At 37.6% G+C, this 25,898-nt stretch overlaps 1 protein-coding gene across 2 annotated transcripts in view; it reads right to left on the minus strand.

Moving 5' to 3' along the window:
* DCN (decorin) overlaps nucleotides 1-24,693 on the minus strand; it is a 43,640-nt gene extending 18,947 nt beyond the window's left edge. The window contains exons 1-3 of one of the 2 annotated variants that reach the window (XM_043562055.1): nucleotides 24,274-24,693; nucleotides 20,093-20,339; nucleotides 3,951-4,063 (exon numbers count right to left, since the gene is read on the minus strand). In XM_043562055.1, the coding sequence (XP_043417990.1) occupies nucleotides 3,951-4,063; nucleotides 20,093-20,306 (327 nt within the window). In that variant the 5' untranslated portion in view covers nucleotides 20,307-20,339; nucleotides 24,274-24,693. Of the gene's footprint in view, nucleotides 1-3,950; nucleotides 4,064-20,092; nucleotides 20,340-21,109; nucleotides 21,364-24,273 lie in introns of those variants that run through there. The other variant, XM_043562056.1, reaches the window with a different exon arrangement.
* Nucleotides 24,694-25,898: the final 1,205 nt, after the last annotated feature.

The raw sequence follows: 25,898 nt of genomic DNA on the forward strand, positions 1-25,898 counted from the left end.
AGAGAGAGAAAGAAAAGTAGAATCGACTCATCAAGACTTTGCTAAGAGGTGAGAGAAGTCAGAGGAGAAGAGAACTTGCTGCTTGCGGGCAGGAAACGACTTGAGCATCACATAAACTAAAATCGAAGCATAGCCTCAAAAATCAGCACAACCTACTTCCTTTCCCTGGTAACTAAATAAAAAGGGATCTAGCCTGGGAGGTATGGGAGAGGTGATGAAAAGATAACAGGCAATGGAAATGGAGTGGAAGAAAGAATAAAAGCATTTTCACCACCTTCATCCAAGAAGGTGATCGAAAGTTACAAACTTCCAGTTAAATGAGGGCTGGGATGTAAGGTACAACATTACGACTGCAGCCAACACTGGGGTATGTTATATTTGAAGGGTGCTAAGACAGTAAGTCTTTTTTTTTTTAATTTTTTTTTTTCAACGTTTATTTATTTTTGGGACAGAGAGAGACAGAGCATGAACGGGGGAGGGGCAGAGAGAGAGGGAGACACAGAATCGGAAACAGGCTCCAGGCTCTGAGCCATCAGCCCAGAGCCCGACGCGGGGCTCGAACTCACGGACCGCGAGATCGTGACCTGGCTGAAGTCGGATGCTTAACCGACTGCGCCACCCAGGCGCCCCGACAGTAAGTCTTAAAAGGTCTCCTCGCAAGGTCACAAGAAAAAATACATTTTTTTTCTTTTCACACACACACACACACACACACACACATATATATATATATTGTCCAAGATGAAGGATATTAACTAAACTTATTGTGGTGATCACTTTGCAATATATGAAGTCATTATGCTGTATACCTTAAACTCATACAGTGCTGTGTGTCAATTATATTTCAACACAATTGAAACAAAAAAATGTTAAAGCCTGACTTCGTATTATTTCCCCAAAACCACTAATGCAGGTTTACTCTGTACCAGGTATCGTTTTAAGGGACTGTATGGTTACTATCATATTTATAGGCAACAAATGTACAGAGTTAATTCAGAATGCTCTCAAGTTTAGATCTCAAGATTTGGCTCTTGTTTGCTGTGTGACTAGGAACAAGTAACTGAATAAGTAACCTCTCTGTGCCTGAGTGTCCTCACCTGTATAAGGGAGTTATCAAGAGTGTCTACCTCATAAGAAGAGTTGTAAGAATTACGTAAGTGACTGTATATAGGTATTAAGCCTAGTATGTAGTAATTGATACACAAATGTTCGTTATTATGAAACTTTTGACAATTTTTTTTATTTTTAATTAAAAAGAACTTCCTTACTAGATTTATTAAGCATTTATTCAAAGGAAATATATTAAAAGTTGGCATCGTAATACTTAATTTTCCATTATTTCACAGAATAATTCTGTTTTTTCTATTACATAGGAAAGTATTATATTACATTTCTGTAAGTATAAAACTACTCTTGCACAGCATATACTACTCATTATGAGACACAGAGTTTAAATTGATCAAATTATTGAGAAAAAAGGAAGCTTTCTGTTAAATCCTTTCTATTTTAATCTTTGCTAAATTTTCATTTCTCTTCTTCCTTCTCATTCAAGCGTGCCTTTCCTGGCTGAAATTATAACGTTTATTTGCAAAATAACAAGTTTAGAAATGATCATGAATGAAAGAGTAAGAGAAAAATAGCCGGTTAACATTCCCTGAACAGTTGGAAGCTCTAATAAACTCTTCCTCTCTTCAATGTATACTTTGAAGTAGAAGGAAAGAGATTCCAAGATAGTAGTTGTCTAAAACATACTGAGAAGGAGACATGGAAAAGAAAGAACATCTTATTACAAATGCCAGATTTAAAGAGAGTGTCACAGAAACTAGATATCTCTTATTTAAGGCTATAAGGAGGTCAAACAAATTATTCAGATTATACTTAAACATACAGTAATTTGAGATTAGAGTAAGAGAATTCTCCTTCCTTAAAAAAGTCCCTTTAGGGTGAAGTTATAAAAATAAAATGACGCCTTTAAATTTTAGCTCATTGGAAATAACATTAAATTTTTCTTAATCTTCTAACATATTCAGTGACAGTTTGAAGAGTCATTGGCAAACTGTGTTGGTATCACCATCAGCTCACTCCGAGTGAAAACATACCATGAAGGCAGAGAAAACGTGAGGTGGGGCTCAGGTCCGTATCTTATCAGTAGAAATGGATCCCATTGCTTCAAGATTTGAGATCTCTAGCTCATGCCTTATCTTCACTCTTTGCAGCCTGTATCTTTCCCTCCAGCCAACTCCTGTATCTGCTTATTTTATTTGCCTTGCCTGTCCTTTCACACAGAAAACCCTCTTTTCTTCTCTTCCTTTCAAAATTCTGCTAACCCTCTAGATCCTTTGTCCAATATTCTCTCAAATACTAACTGGTAACCTGATGTAGGATATGTCTGATTTGACTCTTTCTTAGTACCCATAACATTATCTCTACATCTCATAACTAAACAATTCTCTCCCTTTTTTTTCTGAAAATTCTAATGCTTTACATTGTATTTTTAATGTTAAGCAAAACTCTGCTCCCCTGAAATTTCCACTCAGTTGCCAATAGGACAATTCTGTCACTTTGTAGTTGAAGTAAGTAAATTCAATTTCTCTTCTCCAATATGGCCCTTCATATATGTCACTCGTGACCTTTTTTCATTCAATTTAGATATCCACATCTCTGTCAACTGTGCCTATAAGAGATGATTTCCAGATTCTTTATCCCCATGATGATCATTCTGAAGATACTTAAAGGTTAATGCCCTTCTAAAAATGTCTTGCCCAGGAACAGCCTCAATACTTCAAGAGGGGCCTACAGTGAGGTGTTTGGCATTTATTATGGACATTGAAACCCAGCTTCTTTATAATAAACGTGCAATGATATTCTGAGGGGAGACTACATTCTACTCATCCCACAGGTAGAGAGCTGGACTAAAAATACAGTTCATAGGGATTCTGATGACCTACCTGAAAAGGCAATGCACTTTCTCTTACAGAAGGCTGCCTTAGCAATACTTAACCCTATTGATTGGGTTGGTCATTCTCCATTTATAACGTACTTTCTCCCAACTACAGTTATACTCATTCTTTGTTCTTTGTGACCTTCCTCTATGTCCTGGGAAGTGAACTTGGAAACTGCCTAACCCAGATGACCCTAACCTCTGACCTCTCATTAGGTTCATCCATAGGAGACACTGACAGGAAATCAGGAGGTGGGAATACAGTTCCCCACTTCTCTCAAGGTGGGCTTGCGTACTTCATAACGCTTTGTTGGCTCCTATATCCCTTTGTAAATAGTCCCTTCAGTAAAGCCTTCTCTGTGAACCCTTTTGAGAGTGCCATTAATTTTCTGCTGGAATCCTATCCGGTACACTGGATGTGTGACACTATAATAATGACAATAAAAGCACAGATACAGATAAGAATGAAGCATGCATACTCCTGCATACAAAGCAAGATCTAGATATATAGATATAGATGTTTGGAGATAGAATTATATTTACTAAGTAAAACATGGATGTTTATCCCTTTTTCTATTGGTGCCAATCTTTGAGCCTTTAAAACACTTGCACCTCTTAGAAAATGAATGAAAGAAAACAAAAAGAAATAAATGAATGCTAAGATCAGTAGTCCATTTTGTTTGCCTAATGAAGTACTATCTAACTGGGGAGATAAAGACTTTTATTCATGAAACATAAGAGAAGATTAAGATATATATTTTTAGGAAGCAAATACTAAAGATATATGGGGTATATGCAAGAAAACTGGCTGACTTTTAGGGGTTAATGAATACGATGCTTTGCTCCCCTATCGCTCCCTAAACAGAGAATTTAATCAACACTTATGTGTTGATTTATTACCATATAGTACTCCAGGCCTTACCTGAGTTTTGTTTTGAAAAATCTCCCGAGTCAGATCTTGTTACAACTCACAAACCAACCAACAAACAAATACACAAAGAGTCCTTACATGAAGGTTCTTCAGGTTCTTGAAGTCTCCATCTTTGATTTCGGTTATTTTGTTGTTTTGCAAGTCCAGCAGCGTAGTGTCAGGAGGGAGCTCTTTTGGCACTTTTTCCAAACCTTGCGTGAGAGTAAAAGTGGTGTATAGTCAGTAAAAGGGGCACATGACTACACAATCACGAAGGATGTGTTTGCAAAGAAATCAGTGTTACAATGAAAATTTTACCAGTACCATAATTTTCTTCTTCTAGGAATTATACCAATTGTAGTTTAAAATATCTGCTTTATTTTTCCCAAAGAAGTCAAAGGATGTATACAAAGGATACATATATATAAAGGTTACATATATGTATATTCAAGTATAAATAAACACATCATCTTCCCCATGTAATTACTTTTCTGAATAAAAGTAAAATTTATATTTTTTTAAGCGAGTGGCTCAAATTTCTCAGTGCACATTGTTTTACCTACTGTTCTTATTTTAACAATCAATTCCTTTGATAAATGTTAAGTGCAAGCGACCTCTAAATCTATACTTTCTACATAAATATACCATGAGTAGGGGCACCTGGGTGGCGCAGTCGGTTAAGCGTCCGACTTCAGCCAGGTCACGATCTCGCGGTCCGTGAGTTCGAGCCCCGCGTCGGGCTCTGGGCTGATGGCTCAGAGCCTGGAGCCTGTTTCCGATTCTGTGTCTCCCTCTCTCTCTGCCCCTCCCCCGTTCATGCTCTGTCTCTCTCTGTCCCAAAAATAAATAAACGTTGAAAAAAAAGTATGTTTAAAAAAATATATATACCATGAGTAGAGAAGAGCTTCAGCCAAATCATCAAAGATCCTTTAGACCTAACATGACATTGCCACAGATCTACATTTAAAATGCCTCTCTTGGGGCGTCTGGTGGCTCAGTTGGTTAAGCGTCAATCTCGCATGGTTTGGGAGTTTGAGCCCTGCATCAGGCTCTGTGCTGACAGCTCAGAGCCTAGAGCATGCTTTGAATTCTGTGTCTCCCTCTCTCTCTGCTCCTCCCCCGCTCACACTCTGTCTCTCTCTGTGTGTCTCAAAAATAATTAAGATTAAAAAAATTAAAATGCCTCTCTCTCTTCCATTGGCTTTGTTTCATATTGGTGTAGGTCGTTAAGCAAAAATTTGATATTCTATTGACTCAAATTCATGTGATCATTTCTATATTTTAGGTTGTATCACATAAATCAGAAAAGTTGTTTAACCTCTCCATCATATCTGAAACTTGAATTCTTTCATTCATTCAACAAAGCTTTACGGAATACTTCCTAGACACCATCAATTTATTAGGCCCGGGGGACACAGCAGGAACAAGACAGAAATTGTCCACATCCCCACAGAACATATAATTCAATGTTTTCAATTACAAAGAAAATTTCTTTTTTTTTTTTTTTTTTAAATTTTTTTTCAACGTTTATTTATTTTTGGGACAGAGAGAGACAGAGCATGAACGGGGTTGGGGCAGAGAGAGAGGGAGACACAGAATCAGAAACAGGCTCCAGGCTCTGAGCCATCAGCCCAGAGCCCGACGCGGGGCTCGAACTCACGGACCGCGAGAGCGTGACCTGGCTGAAGTCGGACGCTTAACCGACTGCGCCACCCAGGCGCCCCTACAAAGCAAATTTCTACAGGGACTACAACTGCTATGTTGCAAAGGTATCTTTCCAATGTTGAATTTTACGGAAGTACAGACTGTGGAATTACCATTGCAGTCATAGTGCTATATTCGTGTCTTCCATGAAAATTGCAGAGAATATTCCTGAAATCACCTACCTTCTAAGTTCTCTGCAAATAATTTTTTACTTACATTGCCACATTATCAGAGATCAACTATGATTATAAATTTAAATAGCGAAATGCAGGCGATGCTAAACATGTATAAATATATTCCAAGAACTCACTACAGAAACAGTTCACAGAGAAGTAACAAGAGTGAAGTGTTTTCAGCGATGAACAGCTATCTTGTAGGAGGATATTTAACTGCTCTATGCAGTCATGATTGCTGCCATTTTCAGAAATGTCAGATTGATAATTTCATGCAATTAGGAGTGGTAGGCTTCTGCCAAATCATTGATAATTAGTGTTCTCCAACCAAGAAAAGACACATTTCCTTTCCTTTGGAAAAAAGTTCCCATCTACATTTCATTATTAGTCTGTGGGCTTCTCTGTCAAAGTTTTAATCTCCACTTATGCTTACGTTTATATATTATTGAACTTAAATCCTAGTGACTCTCTTAACATTTGTTTAATGCCAAAGTGCAGATAAATGTCAGATGTGGAGAGGAAAAAAATGATATATCTACTTGGCTAACAATTTTGATTATTTTGTCCTGGAATTTTAGGAACTGCTTGAGGTGAATTATATACGTCATTTTTCTGAAGATTTAATGTCAAAAAATCTTCAGGCTTGTGATTTTTGCATTTTAGTGCTTAGAAAGTCATTTTCTCGATTAAAATCATAACTCTACCATCTACTCTGAGCTACTAGTAAATTTATATCTATTTGGAGGATTTTATAGATCAGTATTTTTATTAAAGCTTTCTACTGATGTCGCTTTATACTTTATAAAAACTGAAAATATGTTATCTTATTTAACTTACATCAATCTGGCAAGATAGGTAAGGCTGTAGGGTGATTTTACTTTTCCAGATGATTTTTAGAAAAGGCTTCATGCCGTGAACAACTCACATAAGAGGGTCAAAGTGCAGACTAGAACACAATTTTCCTGTATCCCCAACAAGAGCTATTTAAAAAAAAAAATTTTTTTTAATGTTTATTTAGCTTTGAAAGGAAGAGAAAGAGACAGGGGAGGGGCAGAGAGAGAGGGAGCTGTCAGCCCAGAGACTGACATGGGGCTCAAACCCATGAACCGGGGATCATGACCTGAGCTGAAGTCTGATGCGCAACAGACTGAGCCACGCAAGCACCCCAGAACTATTCTGATGTCAGATGCAATCACATGTTGTACATTTAAGGTCTAGACAGGGCACTGAACTTGCTCAACAACTAAAGGCAGAGTACAATGGGGACATTATCCCAGTTATGATTTCTTAAAATGCCACAAAGGAAAGGACCATTAAGTAACAGCTTGTCTATGATTCCCAAATGCTGATCAGAGAGACACTACAATGAGATTCCTACCAGTCTACATCAAACAAAATTCGACAAAAATAAGTGCAACTGAGTTTGTTTTTAATGTAAATTACACACCCACACCCACATATACACAAACACACACACACACATTTCTGAGACTAGCATCTGCCTCCATTTCAGATATACCTTCTTAAAAAAATAATTCTGATAGCAGATGGCAGGTTGTTGTTACTTCGTTGAATTTGGTTTTGATCTTACAAGAAATTAACTTGTTCAACATTCAAAACTTGACTTGTCCCAGAAATTAGGAAACTTCAAATATAGACCGAGGCTCTCTTTTATAGGTAATTTAAATTTAATGGAGTTATATGGCTTGTCTAAGGCATCTCATGTTTAACCTAAACCAAGAACAAGGTGACATGAGTCCTCACTCTAGATCTACCTGACGTGCCATGGATGTATGTAAAAACGGTACATGTTTTTTTTAAAAGATGCTGATCTTTTAATCATACTTAAACATACTTAAACATACTTCCTTAAACATACTGTGCTGATTCTTAAATACTTGTTTTTATTTACAATTTATGTTTTATGGAATATTCCACCCACTCAAGTCCTTCTAGCTTCATTCTAATAACCCCTTAAAGTGTGCCCTTCACCCCCTCCTCTATAATATTCATCCTAACCACACCAGATAACAGTGACCCCTCTGCCACAAACTCCTTATGTATAATCTTATGAGGTATTGTCCTGCACTTTAGTTTTCTTTCTTTTCTGTAAATTCTGGGCAAGCAGGAACAAATGACTATATTTCATGAGAGCTGTGGTCTTACTGCTTTACACATGAAGGTAACTTGTTGATTGATTAGTTGGAAAATCATTATCTGTCCTGCTGTCCTTGGTGAAATGCTCATGGTCATGACTTCAAGATCTTTTCTGCTATGTTTTGTTACAATCATCTCTTTGCATCCTGCTTTCATAACGGTTCTTACTTTTCCTCAGAAGTACTAGAATACAACTGGCTATAATAATCAGAATTTTCTTTCTGATTCTTGGTTTAGCTAGAAACATTTTAGTAATGAACACTACCATCAAATATGCTGTCCCCATTATCTGCACCTGAAAACTGCTCTCAATTTCTTCTGTGTCTATGACATATTTGTGAGGAAACTTTGTTCACATATGTCTGAAGTATACCACCTTTTCTGTCCCACGTGGTAACTGATACAATGGTAACAGTTTCTTTGTATGACATATATTTCTCAAGGGAAGAGATCAATTGTAAACCCTTGGATGGAGGAACAGACCCTCACTTATAGATAAGTATTATCAAAAACAATCAAGCAAATAATGAATACTGAATCTGATTAAGCCTGTAGATGTAACTCCCAATTTACAAGAGATACAGAAGTCAAAGGTATACGCTTAAGTCTATTAAAGAAATGGATTCAACAATGTCAATTAAAAAATGGGCAGAAGACATGAACAGACATTTCTCCAAAGAAAGCATACAGATGGCCAGCAGATACATGAAAAGAAGCTCAACATCACCCATTATCAAAGAAATACAGATCAAAACTCCGATGAGATATCACCTCACACCTGTTACAATGGCTAACATCCATAACACAAGAAACAACCAGCATTGGTGAGAATGTGAAGAAAAAGGAACCCTCAAGCACTGTTCGTGGGAATGCAAACTGGTACAGCCAGTGTGGAAGACAGTATGGAGGTTCCTTAAAACATTAAAAATGGAACTACCTTAGGATCCAGCAGTCACACTACTGGGTAATTACCCAAAGAATACAAGAACACTAATTCAAGGGAAGCATGCACTCCTGGGTTTATAGCAACATTATTTACAATGGCCAAGATATGGAAGGGGCCCAAGTGCCCAGTGATTAATGAATAAAAAAGATGTGGTGTATACACACACACACACACACACACACACATACACACACACAAAGGAATATTATCCAGCCATAAGAAGGAATTAAATCTTGTCATTTGACATGGCATGGATGGATCTAGAGAGTATATTGCTACATAAAATAATTCAGTCGGAGAAAAACAAATACTATATGATTTCACTCATATGTGGAATTTAAGAAACAAATAAGCAAAAGGGAACAAAAATGAGAGAGAGAGAGAGAGAGAGAGAGAGAAATAAATTCTTAATTACAGAAAACATACTGATGGTTACCAGAGGGGAGGGGAGTGGGGGATGGGTTAAATAAGAGATGGAGATTAAGAAGTGCAGTTGTCTTGGGGCATCTGGGTGGCGCAGTCGGTTAAGCGTCCGACTTCAGCCAGGTCACGATCTCGCGGTCCATGAGTTCGAGCCCCGCGTCAGGCTCTGCGCTGATGGCTCGGAGCCTGGAGCCTGTTTCCGATTCTGTGTCTCCCTCTCTCTCTGCCCCTCCCCCGTTCATGCTCTGTCTCTCTCTGTCCAAAAATAAATAAAAATGTTAAAAAAAAAAAAAAAAAGAAGTGCAGTTGTCTTGATGAGCACAGGGTGATGTGTGGAACTGTTGAATTCCTACATTGTACACCTGAAATTAATATAACATTGTATGTTAACTCACTAGAATCAAAATAAAAACGTAAACAAAAATAAAGAAATGGATTCAACAAAATCCCTATTTCCTCAACAGATAAACCACAGGGCAAGTAAAGAAAGGCTTGTTTTTCAATCATTTATAGTTTACAAGACTTTAAAGCTATTTATTTTTTTTTTAATTTTTTTTCAACGTTTATTTATTTTTGAGACAGAGAGAGACAGAGCATGAACGGGGGAGGGGCAGAGAGAGAGGGAGACACAGAATCAGAAGCAGGCTCCAGGCTCTGAGCCATCAGCCCAGAGCCCAACGCAGGGCTCGAACTCACAGACCGCGAGATCGTGACCTGAGCTGAAGTCTGACGCTTAACCGACTGAGCCACCCAGGCGCCCCAGGAAACTATTTAAATAATTGCAGTGTATGTACTTCATTTGGACCCTAATTCACACAAACTGTAAAATTAAACATTTGTAATATTTATGCGATGGTTGAAAATGTGTACACTGAATGAATCTCAGATGATATTAAGAAATGATCTTAAATTTTAGATGTGATCTGGTTGTTGTGATTGTATGAATTAAGAGCTCTAATCTTTCAGAGAAACATACCGATACATTATTGGATAAAATGATAGGACAACTGAAATTTGCTTTAAAATAACATGGAAGAGGGCGCCTGGGTGGCGCAGTCGGTTAAGCGTCCGACTTCAGCCAGGTCACGATCTCGCGGTCCGTGAGTTCGAGCCCCGTGTCGGGCTCTGGGCTGATGGCTCAGAGCCTGGAGCCTGTTTCCGATTCTGTGTCTCCCTCTCTCTCTGCCCCTCCCCCGTTCATGCTCTGTCTCTCTCTGACCCAAAAATAAATAAACGTTGAAAAAAAAAAATAACATGGAAGGCAGAGGCGCCTGGGTGGCTCAGTCAGTTAAGCATCCAACTTCAGCTCAGGTCATGATCTCCCAGTCAGTGGGTTCGAGCCCCACATCGGGCTCCATGCTGACCGCTCAGAGCCTGCAGCCTGCTTCAGATTCTGTGTCTCCCTCTCTCTGTGTTCCTCCCCAGCTCACACTCTGTCTCTCTATGTCTCAAAAATGAATAAATTTTAAAAAATTAAAAATTTAAAAATTAAAGAAAATAATATGGAAGGGGGAAGGTGGGTGGAGATATGTAGAAAAATACAGGCATTAGTTGACAGTTGTTGAAGCCTGGTGATGAATGTACAAGATTTCTTATTTTGCAGATTTTGTATATTTAAAAATCTTCCTATAACCTTTAAATAAGGCTGTTATTTGAATTTTAATCCTGGTTCCTCTTTTTTGATCCTTAACATCCTTGGGTAAGTTGCTTAAGCTGTCTATGCCTCAGTTTTCTTGCAGCTTTCAAAGAAGTTTTGTGAGGATTCAATTTATTGTCCTACAACATAATTTCTTACCATCTTGCAGAGCAGGGCCTCAATTACTGGTACCTACAAGTATTTTCAATAAGGAGACAAAAGGGTGCCGCTCCGATTATCTTGCTGATTATTAGTCTGTAAATCTGTGGCAAAGTGACTGTTTTTCAGGGGTTTTTCCCTGTAATCAATACAATGATAACACGTATTATCCTGGAAGCTGACATCCGCTCTGCCTATGTGTCACACACACATTTTTCATTTATAGTTCTTACTCCTGGGTTGGCTCTTCTTACCAAACCCCGTGTGGTCTTGTTGCATTCATCCTTGCTCCCGTGACGTTCAAAGTCTCTAAAGACGTTCACGGTCTTTGATGCTCAAGGTCTCTAGAGAGCTTGTCTACAAAGCTCTGCCTTTTGCTGGTATCTCCTCATTTCAGGAAGCACATGTTCTCCAACAACTAACTCGGCCTCCCCAAAGCTGTTGCTGTTCCATTTAACTATATTTTAATAGTGGCAAATGCTACACTCCTTTGGCAAGTTCGGAAAATTTCAGTCATTTTTGCATTGGGCTATTTGTTTTGGTCAACATTATCATCTTTAGAGTCAGAGCGACTTCGTCTTAACATCAACTCAGACGCCAACCAGAGATAACTGGGACCTTTAACTCATTATATTCACGTATATAACGCTTCTACTTCTTGATCTTAAAACGCTGAGCATGAAGTAGACTAGGGTGGAAATCCTAAAGTTAAAGATTACTTTGAGGTGATTAAAAAACTTTATTTTAGTTAAAAATTGTTTACTTGAACTAAAACTAATCTTCAGATAGCATACAAGCAGACAGTTGTTCAATCTTAAGTATATTTTTATCTCAAGCTTTTAAATTAAAAAAAACCCTCAAATTCTGTCTTTATATATGATTTTATTGGGGCGCCTGGGTGGCGCAGTCGGTTGAGCATCTGACTTCAGCCAGGTCACGATCTCGCGGTCCGTGAGTTCGAGCCCCGCGTCAGGCTCTGGGCTGATGGCTCAGAGCCTGGAGCCTGTTTCCGATTCTGTGTCTCCCTCTCTCTCTGCCCCTCCCCCGTTCGTGCTCTGTCTCTCTCTGTCCCAAAAATAAATAAATGTTTATATATGATTTTATTAACCGTCTATGATTTTAACTAAACCATTCCTACTGATACTGATGAATTTTATATTAATTCCTAAAACTATATGGAAAGTAAGATGTTAAGTATTTTATTGTATTTTATTTTATTTTATTTTATTCTCATATGAAATTTATTGTCAAATTGGTTTCCATACAACACCCAGGGCTCATCCCAACAGGTGCCCTCCTCAATGCCCATCACCCCACACCCCCTCAGTCAACCCTCAGTTTGTTCTCAGTTTTTAAGAGTCTCTTATGTTTTGGCTCCCTCCCTCTCTAACCTTTTAGGCATTTTAAATGAAATACCAATTTTCAAGGTAAAACTTGCTTCAAAAAAGATATTCTACAGGGGTGCTGAGGGGTTCAGTTAAGCGCCCGACTCCTGTTTTGGCTCAGGTCATGATCTCACAGTTCGAGGGATCAAGCCCCATGTTGGGCGCTGTTTTGACAGCGTGGAGTCTGCTTGGGATTCTCTTTCTCTCTCTCTCTCTCTCTCTCTCTCTGCCCCCCCCCACTTTCTCTGTCTCTCTAAAAAATGAATAAATAAGCATTTTATTAAAAACGATACTTCTACGATGGAAAAAAAACTATGAAGATATGATTCAATGCCTTTCTTAAACTCAAGTAGAAAGTTTCAGTAACTATGAAGTAAACTTGTCAATTAATTTTCATTATCATTGACTTGACCTCTTATGTAGTTAAATAATGACCTTCACAGGGACATGTAATATCTGTGGACTTTCCACATAGAATACATAACTTATGCCTATGTTTCTCATTAGAAACATATATAAATCCAAGTGAGCTTGTAGAAGGTCATAGTTTCCAAAGATGACATTAATTCTTTCTCCCATCTCATATGCTCTTATTCAATAACAATAAAAAGATGAAGTCAAATCCCCCTCCTTTCGAACCTGGGCTGGCCTTACAATGTCTCTATGACCTAATGGAATGGGCCAGAGGAGACATGGCGTGACTTTTGAGGCCAGGTCAAAAAAGGTTGTACAGCTGCTACCCAGTTCTTCTGGGAAGCTTGCTCTGGGAGCAGCCAGGGGCCATGTAAAAAGCCTGTCTAAGCTGAGACCACCCTGCTGCAGGGGCCATCTGAAGCACTCCAGATGACAGAACAGCTGGGCTCATAGGCAATAGCAGCAACAACTGCCAGTTATGAGGGAGCTGTTTTGGGTGTGATAGACTCCCCATGGCCCCGGCCCCAGCCAACACCTGACTGAAATGCAGGAGAGACCCCAAGTCAAATCTCCTGTCCTTAAATAATGAGCAAAGCAAAATTATCTTTTTACATGGTCAAGTTTTGAGATAGTGTTTATTCAATAATAGTAACAGGGACAGAGTGATTCTCTCCATTCAATTATTTTTCAATAAGCTTCCTTTAATGTGATTCTAAATTTTCCATTGAAATGCAATTGTTTCTAAGGCGAGTCTGAATTATTTATTTGTTCTCCCAAATTCTGTAAAAGGAACTTTATCTTCGTTAAAATAGGGCTATTTGTTAAAGTAAATAAGATTCTACTTAAGATACTACCAGAAAATCATTTCTGAAATGAAGGCTAATGACAAATTGTACTTTTTTTTTTCTAGTTGCCCCAGTGATGAATAGCATGGTTCTCTTAGCAAATGTCAGCAATCTGGTAAACTGCACGTTGGACAAAGGCCAGGTTGCCCTAAGACATCATGCTTTCCCCCCCTCCCCTGTTCTGTGGCAGGGGTCCAAACTCCACAATTTATTCTTGTTGACTGCCAACAATATTTTTTAATAATGCTGTCTTCAATTTAATAATGAAGACAAGAGTGACACACTTCAGTTTTGGGCACATGACAGATACAACAGGTTGGAGTCTCAGCTCCACCAAAAACCTTTCTGTTCAAGGCATACATGTTTCCTGATTCCCCTCTTAAAAACAGCAATTTGATTGTGATGGCAGTTGCATTGGGTTTCAGAAATAGGAGATTCCCCCTTTAATTTGATTCTCTTTTCAAATAAACTCAAGGAAGGTTTAAGCTTCCTGATCGTATGGCCATCCTCAAACAAACAAACAAACAAACAAAACAACAACCAAAAAACAAAAATGCTGAGCCCCACAGCTCCAGGACCCCTAGTCAGCCATGTTTTCTCCTTTCTCCAGCTTGATAGAATCAGGAATATTGTAGAATTATGCACTCATCCAAGCACTAGCGTCATGCATATATTCACTTATTCATTCGTCAGGCAATTATTGGTGTTTGAGAGCCTAATAAGTATAAGGCATTTTGTTGAGTACAGGGTATACAAAGTAAGTTATCAGTATACTTTCCTTAGGGTATTGGAAGGAAATGTTTCAGTAAATAAATAAAATATACTGAATAACTACTATATATATGTTATATATATAATATATATATATAAATATATAAGAATAATCAAGGAAAATGTAGATTATAGTGAAAGCACAGAAGTAGACAAGCTACAGGAAAGCAATCCGCCAACTAAGTCAAGGATTAATTGAACCTTGAGTGTTATAGTGTAGTTGCTTCAGGGCTTTCTCCTTTTATTGAGACTGGAATAAAAAGTGGATTAATTCTCCTTTATCCTTATTTTCAAGGAAATATATAATCTCTTTGCTATTTTCTGAAGGAGAAAAGTTAAGATTAGAGGGTCCCCTGCATTTCTTTTGCTCAGGGAGTTGATATTCCGGTAACCTATTCTCAGCCTGTCCTCTGGAGCCAGGATGATCTTGCAGAGGAGAACACATCACAGCTGCAGTCTGACCAAATGCCTTGATCTCACACAGCTGCCTCTCTCTCCCTCCTGGGACTGAGAATGAAACCAGGGATGTGTCAGTTCTCAGTCAGCTCAAGAAGACAGATGTTTCCTGTGGCTTTCTCGGACTCCTTTCTTCCTCCTCCCCATCTTTGACCCCTGATGTCAGGAACCTCGGCCATCCGAGTCGCATGAGAATTCCTCTTGCTGCATCTAAAGATCTGCCATACTCCACCCTACCCAATAATAATTTAGGCAACCCATTGGGCATGCTCGGTGCACAGCCTCCTTCCCGCACCATGTCTTAGACATACGCTTTGGCTGCATCTGAAACTCCCAGTGAGGGTCACCCATGTCCCTGCTGCTGCAACAAAAACTATAAAAGCAACTGAACTTCCAGCATTCTCTCTGCCCCTCTACAAAACAGCCCTAACTTATTCTTCGGAGTTGATTTCACAGAGTAAGTGTAATGGTTCCTTTACCTCATGGATAAAAATTGCTTCTGGAAAACCAGTTTCCCCAGACAAGAAACAAGCTATGGCATATATGTCTCAAGTGGTGGCCACTAACAAAATTTTCACCAGTTGAAGCAAAATGATTAAAAAGAAGAAAAGTAACTCTATGCAACTTGAAGGCTTGTATTTTTATTTTTTGCTAAGATTTGTTTTAAACTAAAATATCCTTTGCCATATGAAGTACATTTTAGGAACCAGTAACTATTTGTACTGCTTTTACAGGGAAAAATAAAATGTTACATCTTCTGACATCATCTCTAGAGAGCTAACTAGGTGGGTTGTGAATCATTTATGATTATAAAATAGCCAAATGTTTCATTGTTCTCCACTTAACCAAACCCCTTTTATTCAAAGGAATAGTGTTTGGAGAAGAGTGAACTGCTTGATAATTGCAGCATTTTCTAATTCATGTCTGCTTATAGCTGGAGGTGATACAGTCCCTTTGGGAGGCAGGGGAGAGAAGGTGTTATTTTATATCAATCTTGACAAGCCATGTACTTCTTAGAGATTCTCAATTTCAAAGAAAAATACAAGAACATTATGAGGAATGGCCTCATGTGACTAGCCAACTTTGTCTGAAATGGTAAGCTAAATACAACAGAATGGTAGACACTATTACAAACATTTCTATTCTTACCTAACGAAATGGGATCTATTCCCACTTACCCAATGAAAGTTGCAAAGTTACAGGTAGTAAATGGTAAAGCAGAACTTGAGTTCAGAGGTATTGAACGGCATAACCCAAGTTCTTTCAACTATTAAATAATTTTAAAAGGTATTTAAATTCTTTTCAAGTTTGCCTATAGGAAATGCATCGACAAGTATTATTTAAGTTTGGAATAATAGTCAAAAAACAATGCTGATTCTTATTTTACCTGCCAGGGTCGATCTGCCTTTTAGCAGCAAGATGAAAGTACCAAAAAATGCTACCTGGTAACATGTGAGCCAAAGACGAACGGTTACCTGATAACACTTGGGCCAAAGAGGATACGTATAAGTAAGGGGACTGTTTTCCTGCAAGATATTAGGTGCGTAAAACAGAACTTCCAATCACAGGATCAATATTAGAACATTTGGAAAAGATTTCACTAAAATGAGTTACATTGGTGCCTTTTTGATTTTAAGGGAACTCTCAGATTTCAAATTTGCTAAGCTTATGTTTATTTTATTTTTGTAATAAATGTTACATTTCAGAGTAAATTGCTTTATGTCTTAAGAGGAAAAAGAAAGAAGGAAGATAGAGGTTTCATAAAATTCTGATCCAAACTGCAATTACAAGAAAGTACAAGAAATTCAGCCAAACAACTTGGCCAATATCTATGGAGCATTCATTATTTCTTGGACAGGTTGAAATATGCTCACTTTCTCAATCCTGGATGCTATAGAAATAATAAACATGCGAATGAAAATATATCATAATGCTATTCAGATACATTAGAATGAAGGATGAAAGCAGTCAATGTGTCTTCTTGAACCACCTCGAATTTTCCCATGGACTAATTATTCAATTGTAACTTCACAGTTTTAACATCTCAGCTTTGAAAGAACTGTTTACAAATTTGATGCCATTTAACTTTGTTAAAAATACTTCTTAGTGGCAAAAATAGTCAAATGTTTTAATAAGAAATGTTTGCTTCTGTTAAACATTGTTTAGATGACAAAGGCCTACTGTCCTTCAACACTGTAGGTCCTCTCCCTCATTAGAAGCTCTGGCAAGGATAATCCTTAAGAAAACATTAGCCTTTGATGCAGATAAGCATTCACATTTCTCGTTCCAAAGTGCATTACATTTTTTTTCTCTGTTATAATAATTCAAGCTTCATGTTCAGATCACTAGAAAATTTAAACCAAAAAATAAACTGCATCGCCTTTACTATGAACAAGGTTGCCTATTTCTACTTCCTTTTTTTTTCTTTTTTACATATCTTTCAGCCTTTATTCCATAGAATCCTCATTTGGAAAATATATATTGGGGCACCTGGGTGGCTCAATCAGTTGAGCGCCCATGTCTTGATTTCAGCTCAGGGCATGATCACACAGTTCGTGAGTTCGAGCCCCAGGTTGGGCTCCATGCTGACAGTGCAGAGCCTGCTTGGGATTCTCTCTCCCCCTCTCTCTGCCCCTCCCCCACCCCCCCCTCTCAAAATAAATAAATAAACACTTAAAAATGTATTTTCTGTTTTAGAAATATCTGACCAAAATTATTTACAATATATTTAAATATGAATTTAACAGAAACTAAAAGTAACTTAGATGAGACCATTGCTCATGGGAACTCAGTTCTCTTAATTATATAGGGTTTCCCCAAACAAATCATTATCACAATGTTGGCTACTTCTTTGGTATATAATGTCAGTAAACCTTTTACAGGAAAGACGTGCACTCTGGGCTCTTAGATAAAGGTAACACGTAAAAAATTTCCTTATCAAAAAACAACTCAAAATAAACAATACAAAATAATAACAAGGACAACAACAAAGCCGTATCATGAGACGCCCAAGTCAATGAACTTGATGTTTCCTGAGACTGGATTTTTCTGTTTAGTTTTGAGAAATAGCCTTAGGCCTTTTTTATGAAAGACCAGTATAAAACTGTCTTCAATGCTTTCATCAGAGTCAAGCTTTATAAACTATTTATCATGTGAGCAAAATAAAGCCACATCTATGGAAAAATAAAACCAGTGAAGTGACCGAACAAGTCTTTGCTCCTTAAAATTATCAACTGTTCATTGTCGGTATTATATGTAGTGGGAATAATCATGAATCTTTTTAACGTCGTTACGAGAGGCCAAGTGAGATTTAACGTGTATCACATGTCTTAGGAACTTGGCCATTTAATAAATTTTTTGAAAGTCTACCACTTGGGGCACCTGGTGGCTCAGCTGATTAAGCATCTGACCCTTAATTTTAGCTCAGGTCATGATCTCATGGTTCTTGAGTTTGAACCCCACATCAGTCTCTGTGATGGTAGCACAGAGCCTGCTTGGGATTCTCTGTCACCCTCTCTCTCTGCCTCTCTCTGTCTCTCTCTGTCTCTCTGTCTCTCTCTCTCTCTCTCTCATAAATAAATAAATAAACATTAAAAAAACAAAAGTTTACCACTAGTATATCCATCATATGATGATTCCTCTGTTCAGATATTTTCATCTCCATTATTTTTCTGCCTATATGAGTAAGGCAGGTAATCTCTAGATGCTTATAATAGTTTCTGTAGAATTTGATAGCAATCTAATCCCCCTTGTAGTGAATATACAATTCAAAAAAGAAATAATCACCACTAATATAATATCAGACCCACATGAATAAGGACCATATTTGTCTTCCTCATTCCTTTCTTCCCAGGGCTTACAACATTGTGGGGTCACAATGTATTTGCTGAATGAATACATGAATCCAGTGGAATTATCCTGTAGCCTTTTTAAAGCCTTCTACACACTTTAGTGGGGAGGGGGTTAAATGGCTATACGTCAGCACTGAAAAAGCTATCTTGAAGTGTTTGATTTTCAGTTGTTAGTATTGAACATGTTTTATGTTTTCCTGGGTTCTAGTTTGTAGTTTATTCCAACTATAGAAATTAATGGCAAATTTCCCTGCAAAATATTGCTAGAAAGCATGTTCTGAATAAATATAGAGTGTCGAAAAGAAGTACCCTACTACACTATGGAGTTTCTCCTGTAAGGAAATACTCCATACCCCATGGTAAAGTCATTCTGTGGGGATTTTTTTTTCTTTATTTTTCCTTATAATAAATGAACCGAGAGAGAGAGAGAGAGATACAAATCAACTGTCATGTCAACTACATTCATTCCCCTTTGGCCCATCTGCTGGGGCCTCAAACTTTCTGGAGATTTATCTTTTGAGTGTATTGCTCTTGGAATTCCCAGGCCAAATTTTTCCTGAAACATGATAAATCAAAGTGTATACAGTGTTGGGCTAAAGTTATATGTCTCGTGATTATATTGGATATTTACACCATATCTTGGCTGTAAAGATTGCTTTTGAAACTTTCTAAAGAATATAAATAGCTAGATTACAGAATGCCAAATGTAAAGCCAAAACTAAGACCCAGAGATTAAGGGAGTAGTTCGGTCCTTGAAAGATAATTTTTTGTTCTAAAACTTTACTTGTTTTACTTCTGATAACTCTACATACTTTACAATTTAGTAATGTTCAAACACCGTTATCTGGGCTAAGCCAAGAGTAGAGACATCACCCACGTCTTAATATCTAGTATTTCTTGAAAGCAAATCACTGAATTAAAATGAGCCTTCACTTTGGAATCATAGGACAGTGATTTGTTCAAAATTTTATTTCAAAGAAGGGGGACCATGAAGCTCAGAAAGATTTTTCAAAACGTGATTTGTCCAAGATTGTGCAAGTGATGGAGCCCCTACTTTAAAAAAGGGAAGAAAACAGTCTCCTAACTTCAAGGCTACTTCTTTCTATGCTATTCCGCTTCCTTTGCTTCTCCATAGGTGGCACTGTCTCTCACATTTGGAACTGCGGGGATTCAAAATGAAAATATTTTAACTCTCAAGGAAGCCCATTCCTGTGAACACAACAGGGTAGGGGATATGTTAACTAACTATTTGAAACAAACAGTAACAAAAAAATAGAACATAAAACAAGGTAAGGGAAGAGAGCCCCCTGCACCTACTCACCCAAATCAGAACACTGCACAACTCGAAGGTGGCACTGACAGCGGAAAGGACACACTGGCCCCAGAGGCTCTAATTCAGCATCAACAGGAGCGTGCTCTTCTGGGCCTATCCCAGAAGCCTCATCTTCTAGCATAAAGTCAAATAAGCCTCTCTGTTGGAACGGCCCAGCCCAGGAAACTTGTGCAAGCAGGAGGAAGATGATAGTTGCCTTCATGATTTATCTCATGTATTTTCACTGCCAAGGAACCTGGGAAACAAACGAAAGGTTTAGAGGAGTAGTACTGCCTGGTTACGGTGTTATCTCTGATATGACACCCCACAGTAGAGTGAGTGTAAAGCATAAAAAAAACCATATTTCATTTATTGTTAGGAAGCCGAATATTGAAATGTATTTGAAAGGTACACAATAGACTACCTGGCACAGCTATTTACTTATGTAAAGAAATGTGAATGTTCTCGAAATCTGCTTGCTTGAATTTGGAGTCTGAATTAAGGCAATATATATTCACATCATTTGCAAAATCTTTAAGATGATAGATCACGTTGGAATTTTCAATGCTCATTCAACATAAGCCATGCTACGGTCAAATAAAATTTCATCTATACACATGAGAGATCTCCAATTCCTGTGTCTGGAAGCCAATCTCCTCTCTCCATCCCACTGTATTTATCTTGGTCCAGACCTTTCTCATCACTCCCTGAACTTTCACAAGAGCTTCCAACTGGTCTCGGCCTTGGCCTTGAAGATTTCCTCTACTCCAGGCCATCTTCAACTCTGCTGCCCAAGTCATGTTCAGAAAATCAGATTTCATTGTATTTCTATTCTACTGAAAACTCCTTGTTGACTTCTCAAGGCTTGCCCATCAGGTCCACATCCCCTTTGCTGCAAGTGAGACCATTCACAATTTGGTGCCGATGTTTCAAGCCCTGTTTCTCTCCATTTCCTCTCCACTCCTCCACTCCCGACCCCCACCACAGCCCTGACACTCAAAGCTAATTGCCCTTTAAAATACCTACCTTGGGAGAGAGTTGTAAAGATTGAATGAGATAATGGACTTCCCTTGTGTATTCCCTGGCTCATCCACACAGGATGCTGCTTCCTCCCTCTTCTGTGTCCCAAAGCACGTTGCTCTTACCTCTTTTAAAGAACTTATCACATTATACTGTAATTTGTTTGGCGTGCTTGGTCTGTCCCCCCCAGCTAGAAGATGCACTCCTTCAGGGCGTGTCTTATTATTCTTTGTTCTGTACCCAGGCCTTGCACAATATTTAGCACAAAAATGACTCAATTGACCATCAATTTATTAACAATACACGTTATTCGGTTTGTTCCAAGCAACCAGTCTGATTTTTTAAAACACAAAGTTATATTTTTTCAATAGCAAATTTCTAGCATGAGGAAGGTAACCGATCCAAAACTTAAATTTGGTATAAGCACAGTTTACTTTTCAAAATAAATCTATTGACCAGTTTCTCAAACTGATCATTTTTTAAAAAAACAAATAAACATCTATGGAAAATCCTACTGATTTTTATATGACTCCCATGTTACCTGGTTTTTTGTAAAGAAACAAAAGTACAGTTTTGACAAATCCATGTACTTCTCCATTCATTCAATAAGCCCTTTAGATTTATATATCTGTTGTTGAATTTGTTGTTTTGTTAGCTGAAGTGAACTAAATCTTAATTGACAAAAAGTAGTTGATCATATGGAGAATAAACAGTCTATTTTTGAGCTGATATATTTTAAAACACCACTGGAAATGTTCTAAGGATTCCAAAAACACATTGTAGATACTATCTTTAGTTTTGCCACATCTACGTTGAATTGTACACTTACAAGGAACATATTAAAGCTGCAAATTCATAACTAGACTTAAAGAATGATTTTTTTGTCAGCAGCCAATGGTAGCATATGCAAAAAAAAAAAAAAGAAAAGAAAAGAAAAAAGAAAGAAGGAAGAAAGAAACCCAAAAAACAAACAACAACAACAAAACAAGCAACTTTGTACGCCCTGACCTTAAGGTATCTAAGGATCTTCTGGAAAATCTTGGCTAGGTCCACTAGAGAGGGAAAAACAGTTTTTGGATTTCTTACACTTTTGTTCTTAGTTTCTACTTATTACTGAGGTGTGTATAAGGCAGCACATATACAGAACGGGTCGTGGCTTTTCATTTAAAAAATACCACCAAGTTTATTAGTCACACTGCCCCTTTAAATTTGGTATCAGGTTTTCTCTAGGAGTATGTTCCCACTCATTTACCGCACAGCCTTTTTACGGAGACCCTATTGTTTTGGCAGTGTTTCCTTGGACTGGATCTCAGGGAGTGGTTTTTGGTCTGTTTCACATTAAAATGCAATGTTTACGGTTTACCACAGTTTGCTAGCCTTGCATATTTAATATCTTACAATTTTAAGAGAAAAATGAAGCAAAGTAATTGCAGATTTAATAAATAGCAATGCGAATTAACGCAGATGTTGCCTTGTGATCTTTTCTCCAGAGCAGAGAACGCCTGGTTGTTTCACTAACTCAAAAAAAGAAATGTTGAACATGAGCTCAGAGGAATATTATCATTTATATGTGTTTCCTCTTGTTAAAATGGTGCAAATTCTCTACACAATATTTTTCTTGGTTAAAGCTGAACACAAACAGGAAGTTTATAGCTTTCATTACTTATATTATATCACTTTGATGCGTGTGCGTGTGCGTGTGCATGTGTGTGTGTGTGTGTGTGTGTCTGTTCATTTTAACCCTGAATGTCCTGGAGAAGAATATGTCAAGAAACTTTATACAAATTCCCCCAGGAGATTATTTCTTTAAATTATTGTCATCATACTTGAAGATGCAGCATCTTAAAACAATTAGTGGGGGCTATTGATATTAATAATTTTTCATCATTTTTCCTTCCTTAGTATATAAGAAAAATAAACACAAAATAGCAGTTGCCCTGTGGAAACCAGAAGATCATTTACTGACATATTATATTTCCCAAGTTTCTTTGAAATTGTTTTAAGCATTCTCAAAAAGTATGACTTCTTCCTACCTGCTAATTGTTAGGTATAATGTCACTACTGCACTAAAGCTACTTGCCCCACTTTCTAAGTGTTTCATCAAAAATAATAATTTCTGTCTCCTTAAACTACTTCACCCCATTAAATTCACTATGTAATTCAGATCACCATTTGTAGGATGTCATTTATGCCTTTGGTGTGACTTTCAAAATCCAAATTTAACCCTCAGGAGATTAGTAAAACTATAACTACAGACAAAAATAAAAATCCCCCAGCACTAGGTGAATGGAAAACCTCAATAATAACAGAAACGATTTAAAAATAGACAATAAAAAAGGCATTTATCCACAAATAAGGGCTGCTATAGGAGGCATTTGGTTCTTTTTCTGGTCAAAATAGCAATAGGAAAAGCAAAACCACAGGAATTTATGTCACTGGGAGCCCACTTAACCAGTGGTCATCGGTGGTACCCTCTTTTGAAATTAGCAAGAAAAATAACCTACACCCTAGTGATGTATCTTACAATACAATTTCATTTGCATTGAGAATACTGACTGGGTCTTATCTTTCCCTGTAAGGAATTATGTAGCTAACTGTGAGATTTTCTTTAATACACAGCATAATATTTGCAATATTTATTTTCAGCTCTGTGATGATAATTTCTGTTCTTTTCTAGGTTGTAGAAATATACATTTAACTTCTGCAGCTCATCACCAGAGTTCACATCACTGAGGTTTTAAAAGTTCTGAACATATGCAAGAATTCAGGAGGGGACTAACTCCTTAAGTACATACATATAACCCAATTACAAATTCGATGCTGATCTAGAATACTTTTTTTATAAATACTTTCTAAAGAGGTAAAACATTTCATTAGTACAAATACAACATATATCAATATAGATACTCATGGTGTTAGGTTACAGTTTTTTTAATAAACATCTTTGCAAGAACAGAAAGAACTAAAACAATGCATTCAACCATTTTACCAAATATTTAACTTCTGTCTTCAAGCAATACTTGTTTAAAATGCTGCATAAAGATTATCAAAAGTTTAGCACGATTTCTTTTTCTCTCCTTTTTCTCACCAAACAATTCCTTTTTGCTCTCAACTTGATCGAAGTTTTATTAGTCTGTAGCAGAGTTCAGGACAATTATTGAAAACCATACCTTTTAATCCGGGGATTTGCCACAGGAGCCCTCAAAGCTGAGATGTAATTACACTAAATATTCAGCCCCAGCAAAAGAGTTTGCAGGTGTGGAAAGGAGGAGGGGGTAGGTGCTGCTCTGTGACTGTCACTAGGTTGAAAACCTCCTGCTTCTACTCCATAGCACGGTTAAAAAATAAGGTTTCCCTCAATGAACACAATCCGGCTGACACCCACATTAGATCATATGGTAATGATATGTCTCTTGTATTGCAGCCAGAAAGTTTATCGACCTTTTTTCTCCCCATTTGCTTTATTCCTTTTGCATCTGCTTAAGATTCTAAACTGCTTATGTGGTAGCGAGGGGCAACTTGATTTGAAATTTGTTTTAGTGTGTGGATTCATTTCCCTAAAACATTGTAGCTAAAGGGTTTGCTTCCCCACCCCCAACCTCACTGCACTAGCCACCCTTTCTAGTCTTGTTTATAAGAAGCATTTATACTTCCAAAATGACAGTTTTTCTTGCTATCAGGATGTGTAAATCCAGCAAATGGAACGAAATTAATCTTGTAGTTATTTTAAATGTGGTCTGCAGAAATAAATGAGTAGATTTATGTGAAAATTTTCATTCAGATTCTTACTTGTCTTGGGCTGTTTGCGCAAATTCAAGCACTCTGCTGTGGAGTTTTCCTGTGTATTTTGAACATATTTCTAGTGTCCTGGAAAAAAGTCATGATTTTTTATGAAAAGAATATCACGTTATTATTATTTCCTCACTCATAGTTTATAGTCTCTCTTGTTGTTTACCAGCCTTTAGGTTTCTTTTTGTTTTTCTAAATAAAACACATAGATACCAGAAATGGGTTTCATTTTAATTTAGCCTGTATATGAAAATTTTGATTTTCATGGACCACACTTTTATATAATCCAGAATTTTGAAAAGGCAACAGAGTCTATGGCTCTTTTCAAATTTCAGTAAATAGCAAAAAGGAAATGTAAACACAAGGAAAGATATTTATTTAGCCACTGGAAAGCTTTTTTGAGTTTTTCTTAATTCCCTTGCTGGATGCTCTTTAATTCTTTTCCTCTGTGTCTCTATGTTTTGACTTGTATCTTTACGCCATGGCCCCTAGGCTGTTACCAGGTGGAAACTTGAAATCCACATCTGTGAAACATGAGAGGTTAACCCTCCCCTCCTCCACCTTCCCCTCCCCTCCTCTAGCCATCCAACTACACAATTCTACAGTAAATACTTCTGCCTTAATGAAACTTGAAGGAATTAAATTCCTGAGTGGATATCTAAAGGAGGGGAGGGGTGCTGTCACATGATATTTTTCCTTGTTTCCCAAGACCAGCCTCCCTTAATTTTACAACTCCCTGCCCAACACCTCCTCTCTTTGACATCTAATAACCACATACCCAGTTATTTGGATCATTTAGAAAAAAGCCAAGAATTATTTTCCCTGGACATTGGTGCAAAGTCCATGATCCTCTTATGTGGAATCAATTACATTTTCCTCTTGAACTCCTCTTGTATCTATTTCTTTCATATGACAGGTAATCCCTTCTTCTTCGTATTGTAGCTTTTTATGTATGTGTCTTACCCCAAGGGAGGGAGCACATCATTTTCTTTTATAGAGTGCTCGC

Source organism: Prionailurus bengalensis, chromosome B4 (genome assembly GCF_016509475.1).
Source record: "Prionailurus bengalensis isolate Pbe53 chromosome B4, Fcat_Pben_1.1_paternal_pri, whole genome shotgun sequence".
NCBI classification, from domain to species: domain Eukaryota; kingdom Metazoa; phylum Chordata; class Mammalia; order Carnivora; family Felidae; genus Prionailurus; species Prionailurus bengalensis.